The sequence below is a fragment of the Neomonachus schauinslandi genome, chromosome 5 (assembly GCF_002201575.2).
Source record: "Neomonachus schauinslandi chromosome 5, ASM220157v2, whole genome shotgun sequence".
NCBI lineage: Eukaryota > Metazoa > Chordata > Mammalia > Carnivora > Phocidae > Neomonachus > Neomonachus schauinslandi.
The window spans coordinates 20,128,147-20,144,066 of NC_058407.1; the positions used below are offsets into that span (position 1 = coordinate 20,128,147).

The 15,920-nt window shown below is 37.2% G+C and overlaps 1 protein-coding gene across 1 annotated transcript in view; it reads right to left on the bottom strand.

Annotated features, from left to right (window-relative positions):
* Positions 1 to 15,920, bottom strand: part of MYBPC1 (myosin binding protein C1) — a 74,760-nt gene that overhangs the window by 42,954 nt on the left and 15,886 nt on the right. Inside the window, exons 3-9 of the mRNA XM_021687690.1 lie at positions 15,830 to 15,865; positions 14,138 to 14,248; positions 12,056 to 12,204; positions 11,604 to 11,721; positions 10,080 to 10,131; positions 7,763 to 7,819; positions 2,197 to 2,363 (exon numbers count right to left, since the gene is read on the bottom strand). Coding sequence (XP_021543365.1) covers positions 2,197 to 2,363; positions 7,763 to 7,819; positions 10,080 to 10,131; positions 11,604 to 11,721; positions 12,056 to 12,204; positions 14,138 to 14,248; positions 15,830 to 15,865 — 690 coding nt within the window. The remainder of the gene's footprint in view (positions 1 to 2,196; positions 2,364 to 7,762; positions 7,820 to 10,079; positions 10,132 to 11,603; positions 11,722 to 12,055; positions 12,205 to 14,137; positions 14,249 to 15,829; positions 15,866 to 15,920) is intronic.

Consider the following 15,920-nt stretch of genomic DNA (forward strand, 5'->3'; position numbering starts at 1 on the left):
CAAATTATCCTCTATATTTTAGAATTCTGTGTTGATTTATGTAAGATAAAATGCTTTAAAATTTGAAAAGGATCCACATGTTTTTTAAAGAAACATAAAAATTATTGAAGAACAAAGAAACTAAGGGTTGCTGGAGGGGAGGTGGGTGGGGGAATGGGGTAACTGGGTGATGGGCATTAAGGAGGGCATGTGATGTGATGAGCACTGGGTGTTATATGCAACGGATGAATTACTAAACTCTACATTTGAAACTAATGATGTACTATAGTTGGTTAATTGAATTTAAGTTTAAAAATGGAAAAAAGAAAAGAGAAAAGAATTATTGAAGAGCCTTTAAAAGTGACTGTCCTAATTCTTCAGGAAATTATAAAGCCTCCAAATGAAACTGAACTTGAAGAACATGCCTATTCTTCTAGTATGATTACTATCAGGATTATTGGCATTATCTTTGTACTTCTTGTATGTCACAGATAGTTTTTTATCACAGAGTTTATGAGATACATTCAATGACTCATAAGATTAAATTGAATGCCTTTGACTAATTGAAATAGTGGGTTTATCAAAGTTTTTGTACTGTGGAAACTTGCCCAAATAATGACACATTTAAAACACTCCTTACCTATATATGGTTAGGAACTCAGGATTTCAAAACATTTTAAATAACAGAGAACATAGTAGTTTAAAAAAAAATATTGTCTTTGAAAGGTCCTAAGCAGATGTTAACCTCTTTTCTTAATTTAATAATCTTTCCCTGATTTTAATTATAATACTCATTTAGACAGTTTGGAAAATACATACAAGTATGGAATGCCTCGTGGAATTTTTATGCTTGCATTTCCATCATTCCAATTTTGTTATACTATTGCTTAAATAAGCTCACTTCTTCCTATTTTAACATGATAAACACTAACTTTAAAAAAGTTATCTATCGGGATGTCTGGGTGGCTCAGTCTGTTAAGGGTCTGCCTTCGGCACAGGTCATGATCCCAGGGTCCTGAAATTGAGCCCCGCATCCGGCTCCCTGCTCCGCAGGAAGCCTGCTTCTCCCTCTCCCACTCCCCTTGCTTATGTTCCCTCTCTCGCTGTGTCTCTCTCCGTCAAATAAATAAATAAAATCTTTTTTAAAAAAAGTTATCTATCATATACCTCAAGACATCAATTCAGAGGTAAGCGATAAGAATTAGGCAGGCCAGTGTGGGGAAAAGAGATGTCAGCTTGGCATCCACATGTTTGTGACTCTACCATCTCAGACACCTCTCAAGAATAAAACTTCTAAAAGCTTTGAAGTTTGGAAATAGTGGGAATGGCTGAGTTTTGTAAACACAGCATAAACAAAGCACTTCTATATTTCTCTGGGTCCAATTGCTCAACAAGTTTACAGTGAGGTTTAGAAATAAAGGGCAGATTTTTTAAAAGAGGTGGTGAGAGACTTTAAATTCTATTTGGACACCCAGGTTGGGCGCCTAAATAAATAAATAAATAAATTCTATTTGGACCTTAACAAACAATAAACAATAATAGGATTGATAGGGTACCTTGATGTGTCACAAAACGGATAACTGATGATGACCAAGTACAGGAAATTTTGAAGAGCTTATGATCAATTTAAAATGTATTTTTTTAAATTTAAATTGCAACATCTCAAAGCATTTTTTTAAAACATATTTAAAACCACAACAAAATGCAGTCACTTCAGATCCCTCTGCAGAACAGCATAGCTGTTTTACAAAATATTCTGATAACTGCACTGGGTGTGAGAAGTGAATTCCGCACTCCCCATTAAATGAATTATATGAAGAATATGATGGGTATGGTAAAACAAAGAAACATCGAATCTACTCTGCCTAAGCAAGAATCAAGAATTTGAGAGGGAGGGAGATGTGGAGGCTGGAGAAAGGGGCCACTGAGAAATTCCCAGTGACAGCGAAGGTATTTGATGTTCCATTACGTGTTCTATGTGTTACTTGCAAAGTAAATCTCCATTACCTTAAACCTTCACTAGCTGTCGACTACCCTCGTAGCTACTGATGTGCAGAGCAGCGAACTACTCCTGAAGCCAAAGGTAAGGAAGAGAAGCTTAGCGCCTGCAAATTTCCATCCCATCCATTCCCACCCCAAACCCAGCCAGAGATACGAAGATGTGGTCCGCAGAGGAGGCGGCCCCCGCAGCCACGCCCCCCCCGGGGGGGGGCTCACCTGCGCTCTTCTTCTCCACCCTGCGCATGCGCTTGAGCCGTCTGAGCATGCCGCGCAGGTCGGTGATTCCGTACTGGAAGGCGATTTTCTCATACTCGTTGGGGTTCGCATTCCTCAGCAGCTCCCACACGTCTACCTCAGGTTCTTCCTCCTGCTGCTTCACCTCCCTAACCCGGGAAGACCATTTCCTAGTTTAGTAGCCGCCCACCGGCCCTTAAGGATAATGAAGGTCGGAGTATGGTACGGATTTCTCGGTTCAGTGTTAAAAGCCCTGTTTTTAAAGCCTGAGTACTTAAAAGCCCACAGTCTCAAGGAAACTTCCAGGCAGTTAAAGATCAGATGTAGGCACTTATATTAGCACTCTCGTTTTCCTGGTTAAAAATAGAATATTAGGAAGAGAGAAAGATAACAGAAAATATTCTGAATATGTTTTTATTTATTTTCACTCGAAAGTTTAAAAAGATAAGGTGAGATTTTGAGGAATTTAAGATCGGTTGTCATCTAGGATATGGATACTGAAATAATTTTGAAAAGTGGGTCGAGAATGAGAAGATTTAAATACTGGTTTATGAAAGAAAAACGATCTCTTTCTACCTTCATTATTGTTATATGAAGACAGTACGAATAAGTATTTCAAATCTTAGGGTTTTGCAAATAGCATTTTCCCTACCATATTAGTAAACGTGCACACCAATCATATTTTGCTGTTTTTTATGCAAAAAATTTTTTGAAACTGCAGTAGATTTTTTTATTTTGTTTTAAATATGATTTTTGTTGCCACATTCACTTTTTAAAAGATTTTTTTTTTTTCTAAATTGGCAGGGTAAAGGAAAATGAAGCAAAAAATTCGTTCATATTTCATCTTAAAGCACTATCTTGAACTTTTTTGAAAGCAGGTTGGGTATGAATTATAAAAATATAAATGTTAAACTGTAAAGCAAATGGCTAAGTTCCAATGAACAAGGGAAAAGTAACTTCTTAGTGTAATTATCAAAATTATGACCCCAAATTTTGATCACTGACTAAAGAACATACAGAAAATATAAAGAACATATAGGAATAGGAAAATATAAGATTTAAAATACACTTGTCTATCCTTATTTTAAAACTAATAAATGAAAGAAAAACTCAAGAATAAACACTCTTTAGGGAAAGAGCCCTACTGTAAATGCAAAATGTAATTTAAATTGATTTCCTTTGTTGGCTAAATAGTCCTGATTTTTTTTTTTTTAAGATTTAGTTGACTGTTTTTATCATGTTAATTTGGAAATGTTATAGTGACTACTTATTGTGAATAATGCTGGTTTGGATATGATTTTCCAGGAAAACTGGTCAACACATCTTAAACATCAGTGTGAAAACAGATTCATGCTCTCATGTTAGCAAAATTACACCTGTTTCTGCATTTCTTTAAGGAAATACCAGATTGTAATCATAGGGAAGGGGAGGAGAATATAAATATTAACATAGAATTTAGGGTGGAGTTAGGCAAGGATGACTTTTGAATATCTAATTTACACTGTCATGTAAGTCTTTTTGCCCAGTGGAGGAGGATGCTGAGGCAAATCTCCTGGAAAAATGGAAGGAAGTGAGAGGTCACTGGTCCACTAGTAACCTTTATGGGAAGGACTGGGTTTCTAAATCTTATCAAACTCGAGAAACATGCATTATCTTCATATGTCACTGAAATAATAACTACACCCTCTTTCTCTCTTCCTAATATTCTATTTTTAACCAGGAAAACGAGAGTGCTAATATAAGTGCCTACATCTGATCTTTAACTGCCTGGAAGTTTCCTTGAGACTGTGGGCTTTTAAGTACTCAGGCTTTAAAAACAGGGCTTTTAACACTGAACCGAGAAATCCATACCATACTCTCACCATTAGAGAAATGTAACTCTTAAAACTCAAGACACAGGGCACCTGGATGTCTCAGTAGAGCATAGGACCATTAATCTCAGTGTCATGAGTTTGAGCCCCACGTTCGGTGTGGAGCCCACTTAAAAATAATTAATTAATTAATTAATTAATTTTTAAAAACTCGAGAAACATGCATTATCTTCATATGTCACTGAAATAATAACTACACCCTCTATTAACACAGGTAAATTGAGAAGTTTAAGAAAATTGTCCTGAATTTGGCATATTGGTAATAACTTGCCAGATTTAATAGGTCTACTGCCTGAAAGCAGTCTAAATTTCAAATACATCCTTTAAATACTTTGTAGGAAGTCTTGGAGAATTGCAATTAAAATGTGTCTATTTGTACCTATATATAGTCTCTGTAGATGTTTCTTCAACCACTTTATCAATGCTCTATTTTTGTCATATTCCAATCTAAATATAGTTCCCAAACTGTAAAAATATGCCATATTACCTTGTGTTAAATTTGTATTTTAACCAAGAAGAATTATGTACACATTTCAACCATCCTCCTGACACTGGTAAAAGGATTCAAAGATACCAAACTAGATTAAAATAGATAGCAAGAAGCACAAGTCAAACACTGAGACATACCTGGATCCATGAGGTGAATATTTATATAAGGGAAGCCAATATAAAGATCATCATTTTCAGTGTGATTTCTTAAGTCAGTTTTATTGGCAGATTCATAAAACTGATCATCCTCACCATTTTTTTTTCATTAAAACACCAAAATACACTTCACTCTACCATGTTCTTAATCTTATCAAACTTCAAATATACATACCAGTGACTGCTTGCTTATTCCTTCTTTTTCTCTCCATTACTTAATTCAATTCCAAATTGCAAGAAGTATTCATTATTTTTTACTAGAATGTGCGGTCAAGGCTCCCACCTGTAGCATTACCTTAACTCATCCAGAACATATCTTTACTTACCATGGTGGCTGCACATGGCCCTACCTGCATGGTTATGTTAAATTACAGTAGGGAAAAAATTCAAATTCTGTAGGCACCACTGATGCCTTTTCAAGCATTGGGATAGACCTATATAACATTCACAGTACTTTCATCTACATCAAAATTTCTATAACTTGATGGTCCTAGTAAAGTACAAAGCAATTATAGAAATTTTACATAGAATGAAACTTCCAAGTATATATATATATGTCAAATCCCATAACAAGATACTGCCTAATAGATTTAATCTGATTTAGTTAATGTCTATTTAAATACTCTGGCTTTGTTCAGGTCAGGGAGATCTTTTGTTGTAGAGAAATGTTGGTTGTAAAGATTTTGGTTGTAGGGATTTTGCCACACACTCTTGGAGGAGTAGAAATGGTGTCATTACCACAATGAAAACACATGCAATTCACAAATTAGTAGGGAAACACAATGATTGCTAAAGTTATACTGGTAGATTAGTATAGTATATTAAATGAATATAGTCTTTTGCTAACAATGATTTAATTATGAGTCAAAATCATAATTAAGGGATGTAAAGAAAATGAGAACTGGAGACCTGTTGGCTGCCCATTTTTTTCTAATAATTTTTTCTTTATTCATTTTGATCATTCATTAGATTTCTTTTACTCAGCAAACTACTGGTAATCTGTTCTTTTTTCTTTCTTTTTTCCTTCTTAATCAAAGCATGGGGTTTAATAATTGATTGTGTCACATCTTGATTGATTCGTGTGTGTGTGCGTGCGTGTGTATTATTATGTCTTTTTATGAATATAGGCTCTTCAAGGGAAGTGTCACATTTTTGGTGGGAGTGAATATTTGACACCTGCTATGAGCCAGCCTCTTACATAACTGATTTAACCAGTTTTTGTTCTCCACATTTATAGATGTGGAAAACAATCTCAGAGAGGACGTGTAATTTGACCAAAGTTATCCAGTTAGTAACTATGAGAGTTGAGACCTACATCCATGTTTTTACCACTACCTTTTTCGTCCCACAAATGTGTATCCAGGCACAAAGAAAGCATTTAGTGTTTTCCTGGTTGAGTAAATGATTGCAGGAGGAAAAAAAATGTTCTCTTCTCAGTGTCAGTTGTGTTATAAACCGAATCACCTACTTCCAAGGCAGATTCAGAGTGGTATTTCTTATGTGGAGTCACAGGAAATGAGCTGACTCAGAGAGAAACTTGGATTTAGGTCCCTGCCCTGTCTCTAATTTGTGTGTGTGTGACTCGGGGTAAGTCACCTGACTTCTCTGGTCTTTGGTTTCTCATCTGTAGAATGTTCTCACTGAGGGTCACTTCATATACTATTGCTTTAAATAAATTTGGGAACTTAATAAATATTATTGAGACTAATGATTATTTGAAGTATCCAAAGAGTGAAAGATGTGTTTGATACTGCCAAGTTCTCTTGATTGGCTAATAGGCATTGATAATTAATAAACTGCACCTGTTAATATTTCTATTCTCAACCTAAATATTTAGAGCTGGGGGAATTTTTTATTCATAGGGACTTGGATAAAGCCATCCAACTAAACTGAGAATGAACACAAGTCCAGTTTATTACTACTTGTAATTTGTTGTGAAGCATATTTATACTTAATGTTTCTTTCGTAACCATGGAAAGCACTAAAAGTAATAAAAAGTGAACCTGAAAAGCTAAATGAAAACTAATATCAATATTATATATTATTATTTTAGAATCATAGTTTTATTATTTATTCACAAATTTGGTATTTAAATAAAATCCCAGCAAAAATCAAATTCTTTTTGTTGCACTATAGTAAATATCTGGATATGTATAGCTTTATATATAACACATATATATATTATATGATTATATATATGCATATACGGGCAGAAATCCTATAAGATGGTTATGTACTGAATATCCATAACGAAATCTATAAATTTTACTGTAAGAGAACAACGTTAAGGGAGTGTGAGTGATAATACTAAATATTTATTTCCATTTTACTACTATATTTTATCTCTTTAAAATGCATATTTTTTGACATTTTAAACATCTTAAATAAGGATGTATCTTATAATGAATAGTGTGTCATAATAAACTCTCTGGAGCAATTTTTTTCATTGCTTAGTGATTTATGAAATACAGATATATATTCAAATGAATTGTGTCTTAGATTTGATGTAATACAGTTAATCATAAATACTATTTTAAAGTTGATCTGCCATACACACACACACACACACACACACACAAACACATATACGCCTGCAGAGACTTTTACCAAAATTGTGAAATTGATTTTTTGGTAAAATATCAAGGCAGGACAATAGAGGCTTTATTTATTTGATCATGACAAGGAATCATGATTGAAATGATAGAAATCATCAAGAAATCAGAGACTCCTGGGTATTTAGGTCTTCTGCTTCAGTTTTCAGATCTCCTCATCCCCAACTAAGAAAATATATGAAGACTCATGAAAAAGTTTAAAAAGAAGGTTAAAAAGCATCAGCTAAAATCTTTAGCAGATTAGTATGTAGTGATTTCTCGGTCTCTTTCTTAGTTGACTCTGTGTTATATTCTATAAGCGAAACACATTTTAAGAAAGGAGAAATTCTTCCAAAAACATCCATTTAAACTTGACTTCTCTGAGTGGGTGTCTAAAAGATTTCCAGGCCACAGAGCCTCACTCCATTGCTCGGTTCTCACCTACGTTTCAGGAGACCACTAAAGTCAAGTTCCCCTGCATCGTCTTGACCATCGCCACTGTCATTAACAAAAGAAAAGCAAATCTGGGTTTAATGCTGAGACATATACACAAGAGTTTCCCCCACACACTCTACATATAACGTATATGCAATTTTGAACTGGCACGCAAGTCATGGGACTAAATCAACACAAACTATTTCTTTTCACACAAGTGACATTTTAAGTTTTGGAGTATGTACTTGTGGAAAAGTAAATGTGAGGAGCTTGTGTTACTCTACGATTTCAGAAGACACATTTTTGTAGATTGCATATATAAAACTGCTTGGATTTGTGTTAAAACAGAGTAACACAAATGCACTTAAGCCAAGCAACACAAAGTACTTTGTTTTTCCAAGTTGGGGGCTCTAGAAACCTACCTATGTAAAAAGCAAAGGACTTTTGCTGATCTCTGTTATTCAGGTCAGAGATTGGCTTGGAGGACGAAGTATACCAGTGTCAAATATATAAGTACAAAGCTTATATTCAAAGGTAACTTCTTTGTGTCCATCAGTAGTTGAATCAGATAATGTGATACCAACATAACATAAAAATGGAGCTAGTGCAGAGCTTTTTAAAAGATGCATTCCTGCCTGTTTTGAAGGGATTTCATTATAAGCTTTTCATTCTCGTGTTAATATTTATACCTTTTAAAATGTATTTTTCAAAAATTTGTCTTTGAATTATTGATGAGCCCTTTACTGGGAGTACTTTCCTATTGAGAAATGCATCTTAAATTAGGCATGCAGCCACCTTCATGATTTCATATAAACTCTAAATAGAAGCTATGGAGCTGACATTTCAATGGCACTACATGTTTACTTACATGTTTAATTTTGTTTCCTGCTCTTTACAAATGTTAGTTATGGTTTCTAAGAAAAGAGTCTGCGGGTTTAAAAACAGTGTGTGTAACACGTAAGTTATAAGAATTAAACTCGGGCGCCTGGGTGGCTCAGTTGGTTAAGCGACTGCCTTCGGCTCAGGTCATGATCCTGGAGTCCCTGGGTCGAGTCCTGCATCGAGTCCTGCATCGGGCTCCCTGCTCGGCAGGGAGCCTGCTTCTGCCTCTGACCCTCCCCCCTCTCATGTGCTCTCTCTGTCTCAAATAAATAAATAAAATCTTTAAAAAAAAAAAGAATTAAACTCAATGTGTTTTCAAAATTTCTTTAATAGCAGGTATTTAGAGAAGACCTTTTGAAGTAAACCCATTTCTATTCTTTTAAAGCACAAAACTTAGTAGATTACATCTCCCTCTCTTAGAATATGCTTGTACATTGGATGAGCATACTTTTGGACCCTTTGTATTTGCTGAACATGGGGTGAAGGGAAGGTGGAAGGAAAGTTATAGGAATTAAGGTTATGACTTACAAAAATCAATTGATTGATCAGGTAATATTACATATATTTTTAAGCAATTAAACTTTTCATTTATTCATAATTTAGGAGAGAAATATGCCTTTTATTAACAGACTAAATCATTGCTTTATAATAGTTTGGGATGACTTTCCTTATTCAACAAAACTAAGTAGATTCAGTCTTAAGAAGAACAAAATATCTGTTCTCATTAATGAACTTATATTATGGAAAAATTAAGTGCAGAGAGTAAAATAATGTCAGGAAGGGGCTAGTTACATTTCTCATAGTCTAGAAAATTTTTTTCATTTTTCTTCCTTGTTCCCCTACCCCTTTTTTTTTCAACTTAGGCAATTGCAAAATAAATCAAATAGGTATCTATATTTTGTCTTTCTATAGTGTTCTTTATTCTGGCAGACTCAGTGGTCTTTCATTTAGTAATCCAATATTTAAATAGCGCTAACTTCAGTAAATAGCTACTTAATTGTGGTTTTCTGGACACATGGTTAAATAACTCTATAAATAATTTCTAGATGAAAAGCAATATAAATAAAAGTTTTCTGACATTACTTAACTGATGCTATATTATTATATATCTTTCTTGGCCAGACGGTAAAAAATAATGCAATTAAGGAAGAAGCCACATATGAAGACATTGAGTATGTTTTTATAAGGCAACTGTGAAACCTGAAAAAAATGGGAGCTTCACTATGACAAGAATATTCTAAAAAATGATCAGTATATGCTTGATTTGACATTAAACTTATGGCTTTTCTAGAACACTAACTTTTGTGTACAGAGTATGTTTGACTATAGTGAAGAGGTGCTCTCTCTGGAATATACAGTGTGGAGGAAGGGAATGTGTGCTTTGAAAACTCTCCACTTGCACATTATACAAAAGCCACCTAGATTCCCCTTTTGAAGTTACCTTCTCTTGAAAGCAGATCTGATGTCAATGTTTGGAGTAGTCCCGGTAGATTCTTTGAAAGGAAAGAAAACAACAAAATAAATACCCATTAAGTAGGCAATTTTGTGCTCAGTTCCTTTCCAGGCTGTGGGGATTCTTTGGATGGAAGGAACGCCGGGTGAAGGGAGCGAGGAGATGGCTCTCCTCCTGGATGGCTGAGCCGCTGAGGTCTCATACCTCATCCTCCCTTACACAGAATCAATGTGGGGACTGCAGGAGTTACCATATCCAGTTGTCACTCCACCTGCCTTCCCACTAGAATCATCTGAAGAACTTAAAAGAAATCAGCTTCTTGATCTCCTTGTTGGAGATTTTGATTCACCAGATCAGCGACGGGCACCAGGAAATCAATATTCTTCAAAAGCCCTTCAGGTGATTCTCAGAGATGCCTGGTCAGGTTGAAGAGGCACGACTCAGCACCATATTCCCACTCAATTCAGAAATCTCTACAGTACCTCCATGATCACCCAGCCTTTATTTGACATCTCTTGAGATGGGGCTCTCACTCACACCTTTCCCAGGCTGTTTACAGAGCCTTAATGAAAGAGCGCTCATACTAAAGTTAAGACCAAAAAATCACCTCCTCATAATTCCTACCTTTAGATTCTAATTTGTCTGAAACACTTCCGTGTGACAGCACTTCCCATATTTATGAGTTGTGTATGTGTCGCCTGCTTCACATTCAGCTGACTAGGGTGTGGTTTCTGCGTTCTTCATCCTCCTGGGTACGGTACTCCAGAAGAGATCCAGGTTGATGTGTGGTGACCATGGCCAAAGACATTACTCCAAATGTGGAACAAGTAGCATGTTGCAGAGAGTAGTGTTATTTCCTAAACCTAGGTCCTATACAAACCACTTGTAATAGCCCAGGATTAAATTATATCAGCTTTGTTTCTTGTACGTTTATCACACTTCAGATTCACCTTAAGTTTATGATCTTTGCTGCCAAGTCAACTTTCTCTTTGTATACTTATAGAAGTGTTTCTCCCCCTCCCCAATCTACATGTACACCTTTACATTTACTTCTATTAAATTCACTCTGGACAGTACACAGCACGTATGGATGTAGAACTTCCCCATCTGACATTAGTCCTTATAAGAGAAATCCTCCCTTCCACCTGGATATCCTGACGTCCTTGTCCCATATGAAATTATTCCCAAACTGGGGTGGAAATAAGTGGACCCAATGAAACAGGCATGTTCAGTAGAAGAAAAAATGACACCAGCCCTTATTTCGGAAATTGAAGGAATATAGGTAGCATGGAGAAGAGATACTTAGCAGTAAAATCCCTGAAATTCCACTTTAAAATCACTTCATAACAATTTAACTCAGCAGGCTTCCTGAGGCTACCACAATCAGAACACCCAGTTTGAAAGAAAACTTTATTTTCAAAATCTCATAGTATTAAGTGACCTTCTTCTCCTCTATCCCCTCACACACCATGAAAAAAAGTCACATCTATCCAGACAAGAAGACTCTCTTACCGTGTACTTCAAGATCGAATGTGCAGCTGTCAAACTTATCCTTATAGGTGACCTCACACCTGTAGTTTCCTGCATAGTTCTCTTTGGCCTTGATGATCTGCATCTCGAATGTGTACATCTGCAATGAAAACGCATCAGGCACATTTCAGCCCCACCTTGCCGACAGAAAGAAGCTATCACATTTTGATGATTTTCAAAATTCCTCAGCATTGGCTTAAATTTGTGTCTACATCTGGGCATTCCAGCCCAGCATTCTCAGCATAGGAGGGGTCAATGTGCTTCCCAGCTCCTGGGTACAGCAGGGCAACCATGCTTGAGTGTAGACACCAGGAATGGTAATTCTAGAGAGTTTTCTGGAACTGAAATCGCTCAAAGCTGAACCTGAAAATGACCTTTTCTCCACACAGAAGAAATGACCTAGCCAAGCCCGTGCCAGGAGTTAAGGGCCATACCCGAGTTTGCCTTTCAAAGGTTTCCTTCAGCTGGAGGTGCTTCCCAGCTTTGCTGGCCAGGTCCATCCATTTCCCTTTGAACCATTTGATGGTGGGTTTTCTAAGAAGATCTTCAGCCTTGACTTTGGCTATAAAGGTGATATTTTCACCTAGAAAAAACACAAGTGGTACAGACTGTGGCTTAAAAATTGCTATTTGTTTTGAAAGGAGTTACAGAGGATTGCACTGTATAGACTATGATGTGCCTAGTGCCCCTGGAGTTGTGCCCTGAATTTTTTCTGCATGCCCTAGGAGTTCTTGGGATACTCCAGCTTGTTCTGCTTTTGAAGTTTATGAGGCAGAAAAGGAGAAATGGGTTACTCAGTGGAAATAGTTTCTGTTTGACTTTGTCATATATACATGAAATAAAAATAGAAAGCCTCACAAATGTATGGATTTTTTTTCTATCCTTATTAGGTAGGATGATGGGAAGTCTAGACTTACATGACTAACTGTGACTAAACAAAACTAATCTTTTTTAAATCAACCTGCCTATCTGTTTGTATTGACTGACTGGACCCTAAGGACACCAAAACTCTAGCCCAGCACTTCGGTGTCTTCCAGAAACACAAGGGAGCAAATATTTCCATCTACCTGCAGTGTGCTTCTATATTCTAGACCTGAAAGAAGTAATTTTAGAATATAGTCAGTCAGCTTTGTGCTCATTTGTTCTGATCACAATATATTCCTTATAAAAATTTATTTCACAGGGTACCTGGGTGGCTCAGTTGGTTAAGCATCTGCCTTTGGCTCAGGTCATGATCCCAGGGTCCTGGGATCGAGCCCCCCCCAACAGGCTCCCTGCTCAGCGGGGAGCCTGCCTCTCCCTCTCCTTCTGCTGCTCCCCCTGCTTGTGCTCTCTCTGTGTCAGATAAATAAATAAATTTTTTAAAAAAATTTATTTGCCAAAATTCCTGGACCTTCAAGTCCTCTCTAACTTACCACCCTGTTTATTTCCTTCATGGCACTTGGCTTTTGTGATTATCTGTTTGTTTAATTTCTTGTTGTCTGTTCCTCCCATTAAGACTGTAAGTTCTGAATGCTCACATGCTATACTCAGTGTTCAGCACAGTGCCTAAAACAGGGTGTGTAATCAATATTTTTTTTAATTAATAGCTCCAAAGTTGAACCCCTGTCCCACTAGTTTCATCTGAGATACTACACGTTATCATACAGTGTGTACGCAGATTTGTAATCATCTTATGGAATGAGCATGTCATAATGACAGCAAACACTGCCTCAGAGCTTTAAGATATGCCAGGTGCTGTTCAAAGTACTTCACAGGTAGGATCTCAATTTTACAGATGAGTAAACTGATTTGAACTCAACCTGGCTCCAGGGTCCAGGCACTCAACTACTATGTGCTAAAGGTTCCTGAAGTGATAGCTGTCACTCTCCTTTTCAGGTTATAAAAAGCAGGATTTAGTATGTAAATACAATAGAATAGTATTCAGCCATAAAAAGGAATGAGGTACCGACTCATGCTACAGCTTGGAGGGACCTCGAAAACATTATGCTAAGGGAAAGGAGCCAGACTCAAAAGTCATATACTGTGTGATTCCATTTATACCAAATATACAGAACAGGGAAATCCATAGAGACAAAGCAGATTAGTGATTGTCAAGGGTTGGGAGGGGAGAATGGGGAGTAATGGCGTAGCGGGGCTACATGGTTTCTGTTTGGGGTGATGAAAATTTTGGGGGGACTAGATAGAGGTGGCGGTTGCACAACACTAATAACCACTGGTTGTTCACTTTAAAACGGTAAAGTTTAGGGGCGCCTGGGTGGCTCAGTCGTTAAGCGTCTGCCTTCGGCTCGGGTCATGGTCCCAGGGTCCTGGGATCGAGCCCCGCATCGGGCTCCCTGCTCCGCGGGAAGCCTGCTCTCCCTCTCCCGCTCCCCCTGCTTGTGTTCCCTCTCTTGCTGTGTCTCTCTGTCAAATAAATAAATAAATAAAATCTTTAAAAAAAATGGTAAAGTTTATGCCATGTGAATTTCACTTCCATTTAAAAAGAAAAGCAAGACTTAATGCTTGGCACTCACCAACTTTCACTGATCCCGTTTGAGGCTTTTCCACGAACAGGGTGGACAGCTGGGAATTGGCATTCTGCTTGTCTTGTTCCTCCGCAGCAGGTGATTCACCAAGAGACCATTCTAATGAGCAGAAAGGAGGAAAAGGATGATTTCAGGACCAAGTTCTTCTTAGGCAGACTTACCTGGGTTTGTTGTTCTCCTCAACGCTGAAGCTTTCCTTTGTCTAATAAACCTGGATAAATATAACATCATTCTCTCCATCCATCTCCCCTGCAGCCATCAGTAGAGAGTGACAGATTCCCATTCTTACAGGGATGCCTCTTTCATGACGGGATAAAGAACATTTTCTATTCCTAGAAATAGTAGAACCGTCCAGGTAGATTGTTACTCTGAGTTTGTTGCCAGCCATGGTTTCTTTGTTTTCCCATTCTGTCTGTCCCCTAACAGATAAACAAAGTGGGAAGTATATTAAGGCAGTACAATGTCATATTAGGTAAATGACTATAGCGTGCCACATCTATACAACAACAGAACTGGAAAAGACTAAAGGAATAAGTCAGTTTGCTGATCAACTGGGAAGGGTCAGACAGCCAAACCTGGCCTGGTATTTCTAGATTCCTTGCTGTTATATGATTGGATGATTCCATTAGGGTTGTATAAATAAGGCCATAGTTCGACAATTAAGTAATGGATCATGACCTGCAGGCACAAATTTCAAGGACACTAGGTGCATCCTGCAAGAGGGGAGAAACAGAAAAAGAAAAATCAACTCTTTGAGGTTTTCTGTGAAGAGAGAGAAGCTGAAAGTGAAGTTTATTTTCATTGTCTAGGTTGCACTCCAGGTGCTTAGCTGGTATTAATCAGCAGTCAACTTCAGTGAGGAGGGCAGGAGAGAGAACTGTAGACATTCCCTCTGTCTCCAAGAGCTAAACGTAGAGAAGTTCAGTTTCAGCCACTTAGTAACTGGGAAAAAAATGCATGGGTGCCAGCTCTCTGTTAATGTTTCTTGAAAAGAAGGAAAATCCATTTAGTTATTTTAGTTTATGTATCAATCATGCTGTCCATGGAGATCATCATTTTCACAATGAAGTTATACAATGTAGTCACATGATTATGTGTGAGCGGGGGAGGGGCTGGTGTATGTGTATATGAAATTCATAGTAATAATGAATTTGTAACACGAAGACAGGAGCGTGTATTGTTTTTCCTTTTTATACCTACAAGTACCTGCAAAAGTGCCTGGCCCCTAAGGCCCACAGTAGGATTGTAGTAGGCCCTAAACACAAATTTGTTGAATGAATTGTAGTGATTGCTGACAAGATGCATTTGGAGGCTTTTAGAAAATCTAATAAAGTTCTATGGAAATGTGAATTATTCTCTAACTTTAGCACATCCCCAAAGTGGAGATTTTCAGTTTCTTAATCTCTGTGTACTTGCTCATGTTAAAAAAGATAAGTTATAATAACCACAAATGTGTGGTATATGTGGTTAAGTTCCTGTATTTGTGTGTCATGCAAAATTAATTATTTCTCAATACATTAGTTTTCTTGTAAGAGGATACATAATGAGAGAGTGCTAAAAAAAAAAAAAAGCTACAAACCGAATAAAACAAAGATTAGTATCAAAACAGCTTCAAGAAATGAGGTCATTAGTGACTATATTAGGATGGGGTCAGGCGCCTTACTCCAGGCGAGTGCTCACCTGAATCTTTTCTTTCGAGGGCCCGACTACCCATACCTGAAAGGAAAGCGTGATTTGGATGATACAAGGGCAAGGAGTGAAAATGGAGAGC